The following is a 17,362-nucleotide window of genomic DNA, read 5'->3' as shown; positions in this document are numbered from 1 at the left end:
AATTAGTTTATTGATTATCTGCAAGTCTGAATACGGTCCATATTGTGGGCATGTGCATTGATTGCCAACAAATAATTATCATGAATAACCATTTGTTGTACTCTGAGATTCTAGATTCAAAATGGTTTGACCAGAGGTTTCATTCATTATTTGAAAAAAATTATTAGCTTACCTAATCAATCTTATAGAAGGATAAAATATTACAAAAATAATAATTTTTTATATACCACAAAATAATTTGCAAACTGCATCCATAAATATCGACTTTATTTTAAAGTAATGACTTGATTATATTTATTTATTTTATTTAATTCAATCTACTATTAATAAAATGTTCAATTTTTAAAATCAGACGACCTTCCACATAATTATCACTAGATGCTTCGCAAATAAATATTGATTATTTTAATTTACATATTATTTTTGCAGGTTGAAATATCTTATGAGAATCTTTAAATATTTTTTCTCTTGTTGTTATGTTTCGGTATGGTGGGATACCTTCTAGCTAAAGTCAATGTTCATTTTATATGTTTGTGATTATAATTTTCATTATTTTTTTTTTATGTTAGTAGTCTTTTATTTATAATTTTTCTATGAACTTTTTCCTCTCCTGCAGAAAGATTAAGGTAGGTTGATCTGCGCAAATACATTACATTAAGTTAAAATTTATCTTAACTTAATAAAAAAATAATTTTATATTATTTTGCTCCATCATAACATGGGGTCACACTTGGAGAATCTTGCTCAACTTTTAATAAAATATTAAAAAAACTTCAAACTATTTAACCAGATGTGGAGTTTATTAAAAAAATTATAAAGCAAATTATTGGAATATTTGGGAAGTGTTAAAAAAACTATGCCAAAAGTGTTTATCCACATTAGACGACAAGCTGTTACAAGGGTTTGTTGTTGGTGTGAGTGACGCTAAGTTATCGGAAAATAGATAAACCTCAGATATTTATTATTATTATTTTTATTTTCTTATTATTTAATTTAACTGGGTTGCTTCCTCTCTTGGATTTCTAAAGGTGGTGGATGCAATTGAGGAAGACGAAAACTTTCACTCTCTCTCTCTCTCTCTTTCTCTCAAGTTGCGTCTCTCTCTGAAACAAACTCCATTGATTTGCAACTTGAAAGTGTTATCGGAAAATAATTGCGGCGTTTCTTGCGCATTCCGAGGAAATATCATTTTTTAATTGTCATTAAATTCAACGTTGCTCACTCGCTTCTCCTCCTGCGATAGGAACGAGTTATGGGTTCTACGGAGAATGATCTATCGCTCGCTGAAGAGGCTCTTCTTCAGGTTACTTTCGTCCTCTACCTTTTTTCATTAGCCATGTTCGATTATTCTTATTCTTTTTGTTATTAATTTGATTTTTTTATTTATTTCCATAATCAATCAGCGTCCTCGTAAGAGCGCTTTGACGTGGGCTAGGTTCTATAATTTTTTAATTTATAGTTTACCGGAGGAGTGTAATTCAAAATTACTTGTGTTTTGTGGATGTTGCTTATTGGCAAAATTTGTGTGTTGTGAATTGTTTATCGCTTCATGTTATATTTGCTTGGAAATGTGGAATGAGAATTGGTGCGAGGTTCAATCGGTTATAGACTCATCTTTGACTGTCGTAATGAAACACAAACTGTGGTGTATTCAAGCTGCTTCTTGTAGAAGTTTGTATAGTAAAATGGGATGAAAGGATTTTCCAGTGATTTGGTAGGGTAAATAATTGCTGTACCTTTCAATTTTTCCCCATCCTTTGGATTTTCATGCGGTGTTTATTAGGTGGATGTAGTTGTAACTCAAACTCAAACTCAAACAAATGAAGTTTACTGACAATTCCATCGGTTTGTCTGATGTTCCCTTCTCTTATTGGTTGTCAGTAATTTGTTTTCACTCTTGATATTTTGTAGTTGTAAATTAAACATGAGAAGAAATTTTATTTAAATAGTTTTGCTGTTTTTGGCCTTAAATTATGTACTTGATTTGGTTTAGAATGAAATATCAGTCACAACCAAATCTTTCAACATTATAGCAATATCATCCGCCTTTCTTTGACTTTCAAATCGACTATTTAGTTAATTGTCCCCCTTTCCTATACCTCTTGATAGTCAAACATAAAGTTGTGGGGCAACGAAATGTTTTATATAGCCAGTGTCTTTCTTGTCTATTCCTTGTTTGGATCTTTGCCAGAACGTGTTATTTTTCACCAATGCTAACAATTGGTTGTTTTATACTGAAGGATGAAGAGAGAAAACTATACACAGGAGATGGATCAGTCGACTTTAAAGGGAGGCCTGTTCTTAAGAAGAGCACTGGCAATTGGAAAGCTTGCCCATTTATCTTAGGTAAGTTTTTTCATTGCCTTATCCATAGAGATTATTCATTTTTGTTGATTGCCTTTTTATGAAATGTGAATTGCAGGCAACGAGTGTTGTGAACGTTTGGCTTATTATGGCATTGCAACAAATCTTGTTACCTATCTTACCCAGAAACTGCATCAAGGAAATGTCTCTGCTGCACGAAATGTCACCACTTGGCAAGGCACTTGCTATCTCACACCTCTCATTGGAGCCGTTTTGGCAGATGCTTATTGGGGACGATACTGGACAATTGCTGTTTTCTCCATGATTTATGTCATTGTAATTACTAAATTTTCCTTATCAAATGATTTTCCACACACATCCCCCTCTTGATATACAGCTGGAAATGTCTTACACAATTTCATTGAGATAAAGCAAAATACATGCCTGCCATACAGTGAGGATTTATCTGGGAATAGGATTTGCGGACACAGTCAAGGAATATTTTTATACTATTTTATGTTGTTATTTTTAGTGGTGATAGGATTTTATTGGATCATTTTCTAGGCATTGCTTGTGTGCAGAAATGAATTCTCTTACATTGCTTGTCACGACATAAAGAAAAAAGAAAATGGTGAAGGGTATGAAAGAATGGCAAATATTATGCTGTCAGAAAAATTTGAAAATAGGAGAATCAGAGGACCAGTTTTTAGTGTACTGTGATTCAAACTTTTTTCGTCCATTGCACTGCTCTACATGATATCCAATTTTCTTACCATGTAGTAAGGAACTTTCACAGATTTCTCGAGAACTTAATATATTTTCAAATGCATTATCACATTTGAGAAGTTATACAGTTAGTATCTGGAACACTTTGGATTTGTTTATCAGCATGTTAGTATTCTTTGTCATACTTTTGTTTATGTGCATATTTTGCTTCTATGTGCTTTGTTGTTCAGTGGTCTATACATAATTTAATATGTAACATGGCCATTTCATTCAGGGAATGGGTACGTTGACTCTTTCTGCATCGGTACCTGTGTTCAAGCCTGCAGAGTGTCTGGGTGCTTCATGCCCTCCAGCTACTCCTGCACAATATGCTCTGTTTTTCTTTGGTCTCTACCTGATTGCACTTGGGACTGGTGGTATAAAACCATGTGTGTCATCTTTTGGGGCAGATCAGTTTGATGATACTGATTCCGGGGAAAGGATTAAGAAGGGATCCTTTTTCAACTGGTTTTACTTTTCTATCAACATAGGTGCCTTTGTATCCAGCACTTTTATTGTTTGGATTCAAGAAAATGCTGGCTGGGGTCTTGGATTTGGCATTCCTGCTTTGTTTATGACATTAGCCATTGGAAGCTTCTTTTTAGGCACGCCCCTTTACAGGTTTCAAAAACCAGGCGGGAGCCCTATTACAAGAATGTGCCAGGTTGTGGTAGCAGCTACTCGGAAGCGAAATCTGGTTGTCCCTGAGGATAGTAGTCTCCTATATGAGACACCAGATAATAGCTCTGCAATTAAAGGAAGTCGGAAACTGGAGCATAGTGATGAACTAAAGTAATTTTATTTTACTTTTGTGTTTACTGTTACTGTGTCATTTGCTTTCATGCTCCCAAACTCACAATACAGGAAAAGAAGTGTCTTATTATGCATGTTAACTTATTCCTGATACTCTTGTTAAAGTGCAATTTGTCTTTGTCCTCCAACCCATTTCAAACTTGATTGTTTAAGGGTAATACTAAATAGAGATTGTTCATGTTAGGCTCTGACCAACCAGTTACGGTTAGCTAGACCTTAAGTGCTTAGGCCTTATCACACAAGATAAGGCCTGATAGGATAACCAATATTAGGTGTTTGGTGTGCATAACAGAGAGAACAACACTACCTGGTCTTTTACTCATGAGGTGATTTCTTGTGACACCCCACTGTAACCCTTGTTACACCTCTTTTTCTACTCTAGGACTGTTGCCATATTTTGTTACCCATAAGCTGACATCCCCTCATTAGATACCATAGTTGGCACAATCATCAAAGTTGGAATAGTGGGAACAGATAATTTGTAACTTTTGTAACAACTTTGTGCTTCTAATGGACTCGTTCATAAAACATCATCTTTTAGGTGAAAGTTTTTGACTAACTAAAACTATCATCTTTAAATATGTATCGAATACCAGAAAGACCCAACTGTGTTTATGAATGTCACTAAACTGTCTCATAAGGGGGATTTCTTTTAAGAGAAAAATATTATTCTTTTCCTTAATTCTCCCTTTTTATTTTCTGCTTCTTTTTTCATATCTCGAACTCCCTTCCCCACATCTCTCTGGTTCTATGGTTGAAGTTTATTGTGAGGTGTGTTTCCCCTTGTCCGTGAAATTTTATCAAGTTATAACAGAAAAAGAAATTGGTTTGCATGAAATTTGGTAGTGTCTTGATACGTAAGGGTTTTAGTGTGTTTCCTATTCAATCTTAGTCAGGAATCGGAAAAGCATGATAGCTTTAAATGCTTATTAGGTGGATAGTTTTTATCCTACCCCTTCTTTATTTAGTGAATCTTTTCCTATCCAGTGTGCCAAATGAGGCCTTAAACATAAGAGAGTAAAAAAGGCCCGGTATATATAAAATTTATTGATGCTGATTAAATGTACTGGTATTTATTATTGCTGTCGTTTTGAGATCTACGAATATAAGTAACAAGTTTTCTTTTTATTTCACTTTGCCCGTAAGTTTGTATTGCAGTATCTGTTTGATATGGAACTAATGGAAGCATATGTTTTTAAGAAAAATGATCATCGGATGCTTATCTAATTATTATGTCTTCATTTTGTTGCCTTACTATTCATAATTAAATTTTCGTTCATGGCTTAACTTTGCACATAAAAGTCTCCTATTCTGGATTGTTAGAAATGGCTATACAAAGTTTATTTGCTTGTCTTATTTGGATGTCATCAAAGAATGAGCTTGCTATGTTTAATCATTTGTTTATTCAAGAGGGATAAAAAATACATCAGACTGTTGTTACTCTTTCGAGTAGGATACTGGAAGATTTATTGTTTTTTTTTCCTTTTTATAAGAATATTATGGTGTTGGAAAGATTTCTTTATAACCAATTTTGGTTTAGAAAATCTCTATAAAGTTGAGAATTTCTCAAATAAAATTTTAAATTTTTAGCTATTTTCCTAATAATGTTTTTCTATTCTACTATTGATAATAGTTAAAGTAGCCTTATCCTCTTCAGAATATTTTACACTCAATGTGGGCTTCCTGTTATCTAAACCCCATTTCTTTTGTTTCATTGAAGGTGTCTTGATAGGGCGGCTGTAGTGTCTGATGCCGAGAGCAAAACTGGTGACTATTCTAACAAATGGAGAATTTGCAGTGTTACACAGGTGGAGGAATTGAAAATCTTGATTCGCATGTTTCCAATTTGGTCTACTGGGATTGTTTTTGCTGCTGTTTATGCCCAGATGTCAACATTGTTTGTGGAACAAGGGACGATGATGAAAACAAATCTTGGTTCCTTCAGGATTCCTCCTGCTTCCCTCTCAAGTTTTGATGTGATAAGTGTTATTTTCTGGGTCCCCGTCTATGACAGCGTTATTGTTCCTATTGCAAGGAAATTTACAGGCAAAGAGAGGGGCTTTTCAGAGTTGCAAAGAATGGGAATTGGCCTTTTTATTTCAGTCCTGTGCATGTCAGCAGCTGCTATAGTGGAGATTGTACGTCTGCAGCTTGCAGAAGAGCTTGATCTTGTTGATCAACCTGTTCCAGTACCCCTTAATATATTTTGGCAAGTCCCTCAGTATTTCTTATTGGGGGCAGCAGAAGTATTCACATTCGTGGGGCAGCTTGAGTTTTTCTATGACCAATCCCCAGATGCCATGCGGAGTTTATGCAGTGCTTTGTCTCTGCTGACTACTTCTCTGGGAAGTTACCTCAGCTCATTTATTCTTACTGTAGTGACTTACTTCACCACAAAAGGTGGAAATCCTGGATGGATTCCAGATAACTTGAACGAAGGTCATCTCGATTACTTTTTCTGGCTTTTAGCTGGACTTAGCTTCTTAAATATGTTTGTCTACGTTGTTGCTGCTAAAAGGTACAAGCAAAAGAGGTCTGCTTAAGATTTTTCAAGCATTTATTTGGACAGCAAGGATGTTCTGCTATTTCCTAATGTCAATGTCGTGATTGTTCTGTATGTGGAATGAATAATGATGTTCTACAATTATGTTCGTTTCTTTCACTTAAAAAGGAAAATCTGTGTCATGCCCAGTTCAAAACCGCTTTCTCTCTGCCCTCTCATGAAGCCTGGAAGTGATGAGATTAGGTGATACCCTTGTAAGCTTATTATGGGAAGTTAATGTTCAATTTATCTAACATTGCGACATTTACACTTGTAATTATTGATTGATGTACAAAGGTTGTTACTCTTTTTATGTGCTCCATCGTTTCATAATTCCATCAAGGATTTATTGTCATTTGAGTTGCGTGTAATAGTATTAATTTTAAAAAATAAAACTTCAAGTTAACTTCTCGATTTCATTCGAATTAATTAAGGTCTTGTTCCCTAATAAAACAATAGAAGTTTTTTTATCAAAAAAATTTTAATATAAATAGATAAAGTGAAAGAATTAATATAAATAGATAAAGTGTAACATTTAAGAATATTCTAACCCAAATCAGAGAGTACTCCTATTTATATATTTATATCATGTACAACACCCATGGTACTCTTAAGCTATTTTAGATTAAAGCCAATCTGCAGGTCCTCAAACACACATAAAATAATAGAAGTATTAAAAAGAATAATAATAAAAAAATTACAATCAAATGAATGTTTTCCATATTTAGAATTATAAAATTAGATACCACAGCAGATAGTGACTCAACATGTAGCTATTGGCTAATGACAATCGCATAAAATACCTTTTAAACTTTTTTTCCAAATTCTAGAGTTTGAAAAGTATTTTCTGTGTTGAAAATACATTTAAGAATTTAAAAGGTATTTTTTGTGTTTCAAAATAGATTTCGAACTCTAAAATTCATAATATAATTTTGTTTTCAGAATTTTAGAGTTTGGAATATATATTCAAATCCAGAAAATACATTATAATTATAGAATTTGAAAAATTATTTTATTTTCGAATTTTAGATTTTAAAATGTATTTTTAAACCCATAAAATATATTCTGAATTTTAGAATTAAAAAAAGGGAAAGATACCTCATTGAAGAAGATGAAGAAAATGACTTTTATGTCTTCTATGGAGGTGCAGGAAGAAATTGCCTGAAATGTGACCTTGTTCTGATCCAAATCGAACTGCAGAGGGTGCACAATCTCATCGTTGAAAATTCTTCATATTTTTTGTATGGCAACTATTTCCTATATCGATCAATTTGAATCCGCACTTGGTTTTTATATGAAATGAAAAAAATGTGGATAAAAAATATTTATGAAAACCCTTTCTGAAACACGTTTCTAGATTTAGATTTTTGAAATATTTTTTTAAATTTTTGAAATTATTTTTGAATATGTTTCCATTTTTTTAGACTGTCTTTCCTGTAACGTAATTTTTGAATTTTGGAATCATTTTTCTAAATGAAATTTGACGAATTCTATTTCAAAATTTCATTTTTGAACATCATAATATCTATTTTGAATTTATTTTTTTGAAGTACATTTTTTGAATTTTGAATTTTTGTTATTTTTGAAATGAAGGATAATTTTAAAAATTTTGAAAAAAATAAATGGAAGTCACAAATTGATAAGGTGCTGGAAGAATTTGCCTTTTTGGATTTGGTTTATTGTACATTTCAAGGTTAGTAATAGGCAAATTCATTGTATATTTTATCACTATTATTTCTTCAATGATACATTTAAGTAAATTATATTTTTTCGAGTACTGATAATGACTTACCTAAATACAATTTTAAATATTATTTTATAAATAAAAAAATAATCTAAAACAATTTACAATTAAACCACAATGTAAACAATCTAAAATATAATTAGACTATATTAATAGTGTAAAATTTCCAAGATCACGTATTTTAAAATTACTGAGTTTTATAACAGAAAAAGGGAAAAAAATAAAAAATTACCGAGTTTTATAATAATTATTTTAAAAAATATAGAAGATAATATTTAATTAACAACTAACGAAAATATATTTACCGTATCAAAATCAAATTAAAAATCTATATATTAATAGGATATTTTAACTAAATTATATTATACATGTTTAACTGAATTCCTTTCATCACTGAATCAGTTTAGAATCAGAAGAGAGAGAGAGGGTTCTCACCGAAGGCATGGGTTCTACCCTTGAGGATGCAGCACTTCGGGAAGAGGGTTTTCTTCAGGTTCTCCTTCACTCCATTTTTCTTTCATGTGGAGCTAATTACTGTATACAAGCCTTGCCATAACACAGCATATACTAAAAAAAAAATGGTATTTTGCTATGATATATGATTGTTTTGTTTATTTAACTGTGAAGGATGAAAGGGGTGAAGAGTACACAGGAGATGGCACTGATGACTTTAGAGGGAGGGCTGCTCTTAAGAAGAACACTGGCAATTGGAGGGCTTGTCCTTTTATCCTAGGTATCTATGGATTCTATGCTTCTACATTCCTCTTATTTCATTAAATTGTAAGTTTTTTGTTCATGTCATTTATGTGTACATGAATCTCAGGTAATGAGTGTTGTGAACGTTTGGCCTACTTCGGAATTTCCACAAATCTTGTTACCTATGTCACTACCAAACTGCATCAAGGAAACGTTTCTGCTGCAAGAGACGTCAGCATCTGGCTAGGCACTTCTTATCTCACACCTCTCCTTGGAGCCGTTATAGCAGATGGTTACTGGGGTCGATACTGGACAATTGCTGCTTCCTCTTTGATTTATTTCATTGTAATAAACTAAGATCAGATGGTACTCTTTTCCTAGTGAAATGGTTCTTCACACACTTATCTCTCTTGATTGCCCAGTAATGTGGCAGTCATGAAAGATAAACAATATGAGCACCCCTGATTTTGTTTTGGTTCACATGAATTGTATACTTGATAAATTTAATTAGAATGCACCAAGAGAGTTTTCCAATCATAGATTTTTTCTTGACTTTTGTAATTATTATTTTAAAAGAGGATTTCTAAGGTGTGATGCTGACCATGTATCAAAATTAAACTATTAACTGCATATATGCTTTGTTGTTTAGTTGTCTTTTCATGTTGTAATGGTGACATGGGTACTGTGTGCAGGGGTTGTGTACCTTGACACTTTCTGCATCTTTACCAGCTTTGAAGCCTGCTGAATGTTTGGGTTCTGTGTGCCCTTCAGCTACTCCTGCACAATATGCTGTGTTCTACTTTGGTCTGTACGTGATAGCGCTTGGGACTGGTGGTGTGAAAGTATGTGTGCCATCTTTTGGGGCAGATCAATTTGATGACACTGATCTCGAGGAAAGCATTAAGAAGGCGTCGTTTTTCAATTGGTATTATTTTTCTATCTATCTAGGTGCCATTATGTCATGCAGCTTAATTGTGTGGATTCAAGACAATAGAGGATGGGGTCTTGGATTTGGCATCCCTGCTTTGTTTATGGGATTATCTATTGTAAGCTTCTTCATGGGCACACGTCTGTATAGGTTTCAGAAACCAAGGGGAAGTCCTCTTACAAGAATTTGCCAGGTTTTACATGCGTCTGTTCGGAAATGCAATCTGCCTGTCCCTGGTGACAGTAATCTCCTGTATGAGATACCAGCAGAAACACATGCAATTAGAGGGAGTCGCAAACTGGTGCATCGTGAATATCTAAGGTAATTAAACTGTCTGACATATTATTATGATCTTCTTTCATTATCATAACATAGGCGTAGGATTATCTTTTTTATACATGCTGATTTTCTAATATTCTTTGAAGTGTAACTAGTCTGATATCAAATTTGGAATTAGGTGTTTGTGGGGAAAATGTTCATGTGCTGAGCCCTGCTATATTGTTATGCAGTTGTAAATTATAGGGTCTAATTTGTCACTTACAAAATACAAATTATCTATACCTGTAGGCCTTGCTTGGCTCACCTAGTAGTAAGGTCTGACAGGATGGAATGACTAATATCATTCTGATTTATCTGATGTTTGGAACACATGATAAATTACATAATACTATCGAATCCCCTCCTTTCATCAGTTAATTGTTGTATGATACTACTGATGCAGTACTAAGGAGCATGCACTGGAGCAATTATAAATTTATAACCTTTTTTTGGATTGAGATGATTTCACTATCTTGTTTCTTAAAAATTGCTTAGGGGTTTTGTTCACTTATTTAGGTGAACTAAGGTAATTATGGCAGAACTAGAGTCCGTGTTTGATAATATGGATAAAGATTTGCCATCTATATTATGATGCTATTTCTACTGTTTATTTGAAGTTATATAGTGAAGGTCAATCATATTGTTCTGACTCATTTAGTTAGTTTAATGTATTCAATTTCATTAAACCATCAATGAGAGCACATGTGATTCTGTGATTTTATCATAACTGGGAGCTGAACAACGCCAAGTTGAAGAAAGGAAAATAGTTTAGTATACCATACAAATTAAAAGAAAATATCCAATTTGGTCTTTCTAAAGTTATGTGTCACCAAATTAGCCTTCCAAAAATTGTAGTCGCCTAACTAGTTGTTGCTGTATAGTCCTCCCATCCCAATATTTATCACCGAGTCAGCTCCTAAAAGATTTAATCTGTCATTAATTTAGTCTCTCAGATTCTTTTACTACAGCTATAGTCCTCCATATAGACAAATATGGTGACACTTTAGATCCTTGAGTGATGATGACAGATTAAATCTTTGAGGGACTAATTTTGTGACAAAATCTTGGGGAACAAATATGGTGATGATATAAATCTGTGCAGGTCTAAGTAAGTAAGTATTTTTTTTAAAGGATTAATGCTGTAATTGATATAACTTTAAGGACCAAATTGAGAGTTTTCTAAAAAATCTTCTGTTCAATTTTTTATTGAATTATAGTGCTATTAGATCTATTTGCATAGGGAAAACCTTTTTATGCTTTTCACTTCACTTTGCTTTATGTTATTTTGTAACCATTTTATGTCAAATTCTTTGTTATATTTTTCTCCTTTTCCCAATTGTAAGCATGTTGTGGTCTTTGACACTTTTCTAGGATAGATTACGTTTAAACATTTTTCTTTTATCCTGTCTTCGTTGGGTTGAGAAATCTTGTGCTAAAGTTTAAAGCTGTTTTAACATTTTTTTCTTCTTCCAATAATAATTTTTAGGATCCTCACTTGCTTAAAAATGCTTCGCCCATAATGTCAACTACAACCAACTACTGTTAAATTAATGGTCTGTAAAATCTTATTTTTTTATTGTGGTAATTATGTTTTCTTATTTAAGTTAGTTTGCTTATGTCAGTGATAATGTTCAGATATTGATTTGCTCTAATTTTGGACAGATTTGTACTCTAAATGTAGTGGGTAATGATCTGTTGCTAACAACATGCATGAGTATGATGATGGACTGTCATTTCTCCTGTATTTACCCTTAAATATGATTCAAAGTATGAAATACAATATGGTCCGGTAGCAAATACGAAAATTGCTTTGTTTCTCTTCACCAGTCTTTTCTTTTCATGTTATGGAACTGTTTTATGCTTATATTATTTAAGTTAACTGTATTTAGCAGTGGTATCTAGAGCAGTGTTCTTATAGGTTGTGAATTTGAAAGAAAAAAAACTGAGAGGAGAGTTCAAATACTGTTGAGAGATCAAATGATTTCAGGGAACAATGTTGTTTCACTGTTTCTCAATTTTTTGGGGAAAATTATCACATAGGGGTTGTCAAATGAGACAATGTTTAAAGTTCTTTGGCTTATGGGAGTATGCAGATCAAGATAAGCTGGTACCACCATTGAGAGCTAATCCTACCATAGCTCAAATGAAGCAACGTGAGGAGGAGATTGTGAGCAAGGAGAAAGTTGTCTCATGTTTTAATTCATCTTGACAGATGAGGTGTTTACCAACATTATGCATATAAAAAAGGCAAAGCAAATATGGGATGAATTGAATGAAAGATATGCAGTTGATGAAAGGATAAGGTCAATTAAGCTTTTGACTATTAAAAGAGAGTTTGAAATGCTAAGAATGATGGGAATGAGTCTATCAAGGAGTACACTTCAAAGTTGTCCCATTTGGTGAATCAAATGAGGCTATATGGAGAGGTTGTAGAAAACAACAAGGTTATAGAAACATTGTTGATTATCCTACCCTAAACCCTAAGGTCCATGAAGCCAAAGTTGCTCTTATTTGAAGAGTCATGTAATCTTAAGAAATAAAATATTTCGGAGATGGTTAGTAAATTGCAATCTTCAGAGCAAAGGTTGTCAATATGGATGAATGATGTAACTGAAGGTGCATTTCAAGCTTGACATAAGGGGAAACAACCGGTTTAGAAAAATCAAAGGAAGCTGAACCATTGAACAAGTGGTGATCAAAATAGGAAAAATAAGATGGATGAGAGTTCAAATGAATCAGCTGCATGGGGTAATTTTCCTTCTCGTACTACATGTGAAAGAACAAATCACTTGTCAAAAAATTGTTGTTTCAAGGGTAAGCCTCAAATTCAATGTAACAACTGCAAAAGGTTGAGACATAGGGGGAGGTATTACAGATTTAAGCCTAACCAAACTCAACAATAACAAGCACATCAAGTCAACTTGCAGTTGAAGACGTAGTTTCTCAACCCTCAGCTGAAGTAAAGTATTTTGCTGTTGCTTCAAATCAAGCTCGGGATAAAAAATGTTTTGAAGACTTAAATCATATATAGGAGAAAGCTACTGTTTTATGGTGTGACAACAATTCAGTCACAGCTGTTGCTGAAAATCCAATTCAACATGGGAGAACCTAGCATATCAATGTTGCATTTCATGCTACAAGAGAAGCTGAGCAGAATGAAAATTTTCAATTGCTACATTGCAGGTCTGAAGATCAAATTGCTCACATTTTAAGTAAAGCACTTCCATGTGCTAAGTTTAATGAGCTAAGAAGCAAGATGAGAGTCTTCAAGAAAAGTCATAAGGAGTGTTGCTAGTTTCCTACTTTTATTCAAGTGAGATACCACCTAAATAGGTGATATTTTTGGACCAATAGAGGCCTCTTACTACAAAAGCAACAAAACACGTGGCAAATTCTCCCTTCACCTCCATTGCTCCTTCCCGCACCTCCATATAATTTTGAAAAGCCAAATATACTTGATAGTATACTGGATTGGCCAATTTGGACACCTCTTTTTATTTTGAATACCGGCTTGTACAATCCGGTAGTTGAAACTAGATTTGGGGTTACCAGATTGTACAAACCGGTTTGTTTTTATCATTTACAAACCGGTTTGTACAATCCGTTTTACAAGTCCGGATCCGGTTTCAACTATCAGATTGTACAAGCCAATACCCAAATAAAAAAATTTGAATTCCGGAATGGCCAGTCCAGTATTTGATTTTGTTTCTTGACAGGTTCAGTATATGAATACCCTTTGGGAGAAATCCAGGCGTGATGTGAACTACAAATCAATGATAAGGAGAGCCAATCAGTTTAGTTAATATTATTATTATGAGTAAGTGATGTTAAGGGTAACTTTTTTTCTCTCAGAAAAGCGTACCTATAAGATTGCTTGACAAATTGATAGAGAGGAGACTGAAGAAGTGTGAAAGAGAGGGATGGCTTTTATACTAATGCCTGATATATGAGCAGCAGTTGAGGCTGGGTTTAGGGACTGCACCAGACTATTGGCATTCAGTATCTCTTTGGAAATATTGGCATCTGGATGTCGTATCAACTGAGATGTGCTTCTTGCAATTAATCTACCATCATCAGGAGAAGGTGGGAAGGCATGCTTCCAATGCTGTCATCACCAAAATCATTATCAGGAGGTGGCTGCTGAATTTCGAGATCTTTCACCCACTCATCCACTCTGCTAAGCGAGGATGATTCTGTTGAGAAAGCCACCCATTGATTTTGTGGCCAAAATCTAAAATTATCTTTCTGAAATCTGCTCCACCGTTGGTTATCAATCGCAGCTTTTTCTGAAAATATTCCCCAAATTTTTCTTATTTGAATACCAGCTTATACAATCCGGTAATTGAAACCGGATCCGGACTTGTATACCGGATTGTACAATCCTGTTTGTAAATGATTAAAACAAACCGGGTTGATCAATCTGGTATACTGCCGGTATATTTGGCTTTTCAAAATTATATGGAGGTGTAGGAAGGAGCAATGGAGGTACAGGGAGAATTTGCCAACATATGTTGCCCACAAGGACCCATTACATGATATAATCTTTCATTCATGAAGGTTGGCTTTTCTGTCTTGAGGGTTTGCATGATAGGTTGGGCCGTGCTGTATTAAGTGTTAAATTGATGGGCTGTAAAACTCTTCTTTTTTACTACTGTAATTATGTTTACTTATTTCAGTTAGCTTTCTTGTGTCAGTGGGAATGTTCAGTGATGGTTATATTCTGATTTTGGTAAGATTTGTACCCTAAATGTAGTGCGGAATGATCTTTTGCTGAGAGCATGTTCGAGTACGATGAGGGATTGTCATTTCTCATGTAATTACTCTTAAATAAGATTCAGAATATGAAATACAATATGGTTCAGCAACAAATACGACAATTGTTCTGTTGCTCTGTACCTCTCTTCTCTTTTCATGTTATGGTTCTATGTTTATATGGTTCAAGTTATCTTCGTTTAACAACTACAAACAGGACTTTACTGCACATAACTTTCTTAAAATCTTATGTTTTCTTTTCTTTTTTCCCCCTTTAATGAAGGTGTCTTGATAAAGCTGCTATAGTATCCGAATATGAAAGAAATAGCGGTGACTATTCTAATCAATGGAGACTTTGCACAGTAACACAGGTGGAAGAATTGAAAATCTTGATTCAAATGCTTCCGATTTGGTCTACGGGGATAATTTTTTCTGCTGTTTATGCCCAGATGTCAACATTGTTTGTGGAGCAAGCAACAATGATGGATACACGTATTGGTAACTTCAAAATACCCCCGGCTTCCCTCTCAATTTTTGATGTCATTAGTGTTATTTTGTGGGTCCCTCTCTATGACAAGATAATTGTTCCCATCACAAGGAAGTTCACAGGCAAGGAAAGGGGTTTTTCACAGTTGCAAAGAATGGGCATTGGCCTTTTCATTTCAGTCTTGTGCATGTTATCAGCTGCTGTTGTTGAGATTATGCGTCTGAAAATTGCAAGAGAGTTTGACCTTGTTGATAAACCTGTTGCAGTGCCCCTTAGTATATTTTGGCAAATCCCTCAGAACTTCTTCTTAGGGGCAGCAGAAGTATTCACATTTGTGGGGCAGCTTGAGTTCTTGTATGACCAAGCTCCAAATTCTATGAAGACTCTAGGTACTGCACTGCCACTTCTGAATTTTTCATTGGGAAATTACTTGAGCTCTCTCATTCTTACTATCGTAACTTACTTTACCACACGAGGTGGAAATTTTGGTTGGATTCCTGATAACTTGAACCAAGGTCATCTCCATTACTTTTTCTTCCTTTTAGCTGGACTTAGCTTCTTAAATTTGTTGCTGTACATTGTTGCTGCCAAAAGGTACAAGCAGAAGAAGATTTATTAAGATTTTTCTGGCATCTATTGGGACGGAAGCATGTTCTGATGTATCCTTCCTTCTGTCATTGCCGTGATTTTTCTGTTAGTATTTTTGCTACCAACCTGTGTATTCTTCTTTTACTTAGCTGGCTTAAAAGTAGTCTTGCCCTTTCCTCTAGGTGGAAAATTATTATTACTTTCGTTCGATCAACAATAGTCTCATTCTTTTAGTGATGTGCATGAGATGTGTTCATTTCAATTTTTGGTTAAAAAACTGTCTCAACTCGTACATTAGTAAAATGGAAACAAAACTATGTCTAAAATCATACATTAGTAGATATATCACAATATTATAATATATAAATAGAAGAAAAAATGGTTTCATCATATTGAGTTAAATTTAAAATCTAGTATTAAGTCTGGTATGTCCCATCATGTTAAAAATACTTGTAAATACAATCATGACCTATGTTTGTTAAAATTGTGAGTACAGTCAAATCCTGGATTGTTTTTTGATTTTTTTGAATTGTAATATGCATAATAAATAAAATATGATATATTTTTAATTAAGAATAAGTGATATGAATAAATGTTCAATCCATAAAATCAAAATAGAAGTCAAAATATTCAATCCATAAAAATAAAATTAAAATATGAAGTCAAAATATTCAATCCACAAAATCAAAATATAATAAAATGTAAAATGTTTTCTATATTTAAATTTTACATCCTAATCTTATATTTTCATTCATCATCTTTGAGACTAACGTCACTTAGATAATTTTCTTTTAATATAACATTTTCTTACCGTTCATTTTCATCCTCTTCCTCCGCATTTTCAACCATATATTCAATTTCATTATGATTTGTGATTGTGGTAGATTTTTTCTTTCTATCAACCTTAGTAGTTAAATTTCTTGGACTTATTAAAGAAAAAAAATTATTATAAGTATTATAAAATTTATGATTAATTTAATTAATTGTAAATGTTTTATAATTTAAACAAATACTCATTTCTTTTTGTTGCTTGGAGCCCCTTCTTCAAGAGTAAAAGATTCCATCCATGAAACATCATTTGGTAGGAAATGATCATTCTTTTCAATAATTCACTTATATCTGATTCCATATCAGATAAACATACAGGATCATAAGTATATATTTTCTTATGATCTCAAGTTGAAGGTTATACTTAACAAAGACAAGAGCATTTAATTTTTGTTGTTCTAAGTGATTCATTCGTTATGTTCCAAAGTCTTTTGCATCTAGTCGCACTACAAGTCAGACTTCTTAAAACTTTTATTGGTAGATTTTGTAGCTCTTTACCCTCTTCACCATAACTTTCTCCCCAAAGAGCTGCAATTTTGAACAAAACGCTAACATTAATAAATTGTGATCCAAATTGTTATGTTTTTTTTATAAAAC

General features: G+C 33.5%; 2 protein-coding genes across 3 annotated transcripts; both read left to right on the top strand.

Annotated features, from left to right (window-relative positions):
* The first annotated feature begins 812 nt into the window (after positions 1-812).
* Positions 813-6,779, top strand: LOC137811658 (protein NRT1/ PTR FAMILY 8.3-like). Its single transcript, XM_068613469.1, has 6 exons — positions 813-914; positions 1,029-1,303; positions 2,241-2,346; positions 2,423-2,640; positions 3,305-3,861; positions 5,603-6,779. The coding sequence occupies exons 2-6, from the start codon at positions 1,253-1,255 to the stop codon at positions 6,423-6,425; spliced, it is 1,755 nt and encodes a 584-aa protein (XP_068469570.1). The 5' UTR covers positions 813-914; positions 1,029-1,252; the 3' UTR covers positions 6,426-6,779.
* Positions 6,780-8,527: 1,748 nt separating this feature from the next.
* On the top strand, positions 8,528-16,062 carry LOC137811657 (protein NRT1/ PTR FAMILY 8.3-like). Of its 2 annotated transcripts, XM_068613468.1 has the most exons (6): positions 8,532-8,661; positions 8,796-8,901; positions 8,992-9,209; positions 9,557-10,113; positions 15,146-15,233; positions 15,312-16,062. In XM_068613468.1, exons 1-6 carry the CDS (start codon positions 8,611-8,613, stop codon positions 15,966-15,968), a joined length of 1,677 nt encoding a protein of 558 aa, XP_068469569.1. In that variant the 5' UTR covers positions 8,532-8,610; the 3' UTR covers positions 15,969-16,062. The 2 variants fall into 2 exon arrangements, with proteins under 2 accessions (XP_068469568.1, XP_068469569.1); XM_068613467.1 differs by having other exon boundaries at positions 8,528-8,661; positions 15,146-16,062.
* The last annotated feature ends 1,300 nt before the right edge of the window (positions 16,063-17,362 follow it).

Source organism: Phaseolus vulgaris, chromosome 2 (assembly GCF_000499845.2).
Source record: "Phaseolus vulgaris cultivar G19833 chromosome 2, P. vulgaris v2.0, whole genome shotgun sequence".
NCBI lineage: Eukaryota > Viridiplantae > Streptophyta > Magnoliopsida > Fabales > Fabaceae > Phaseolus > Phaseolus vulgaris.
Note: the sequence above shows the minus strand (reverse complement) of the source record. Positions and strands in the feature narration are given on the sequence as shown.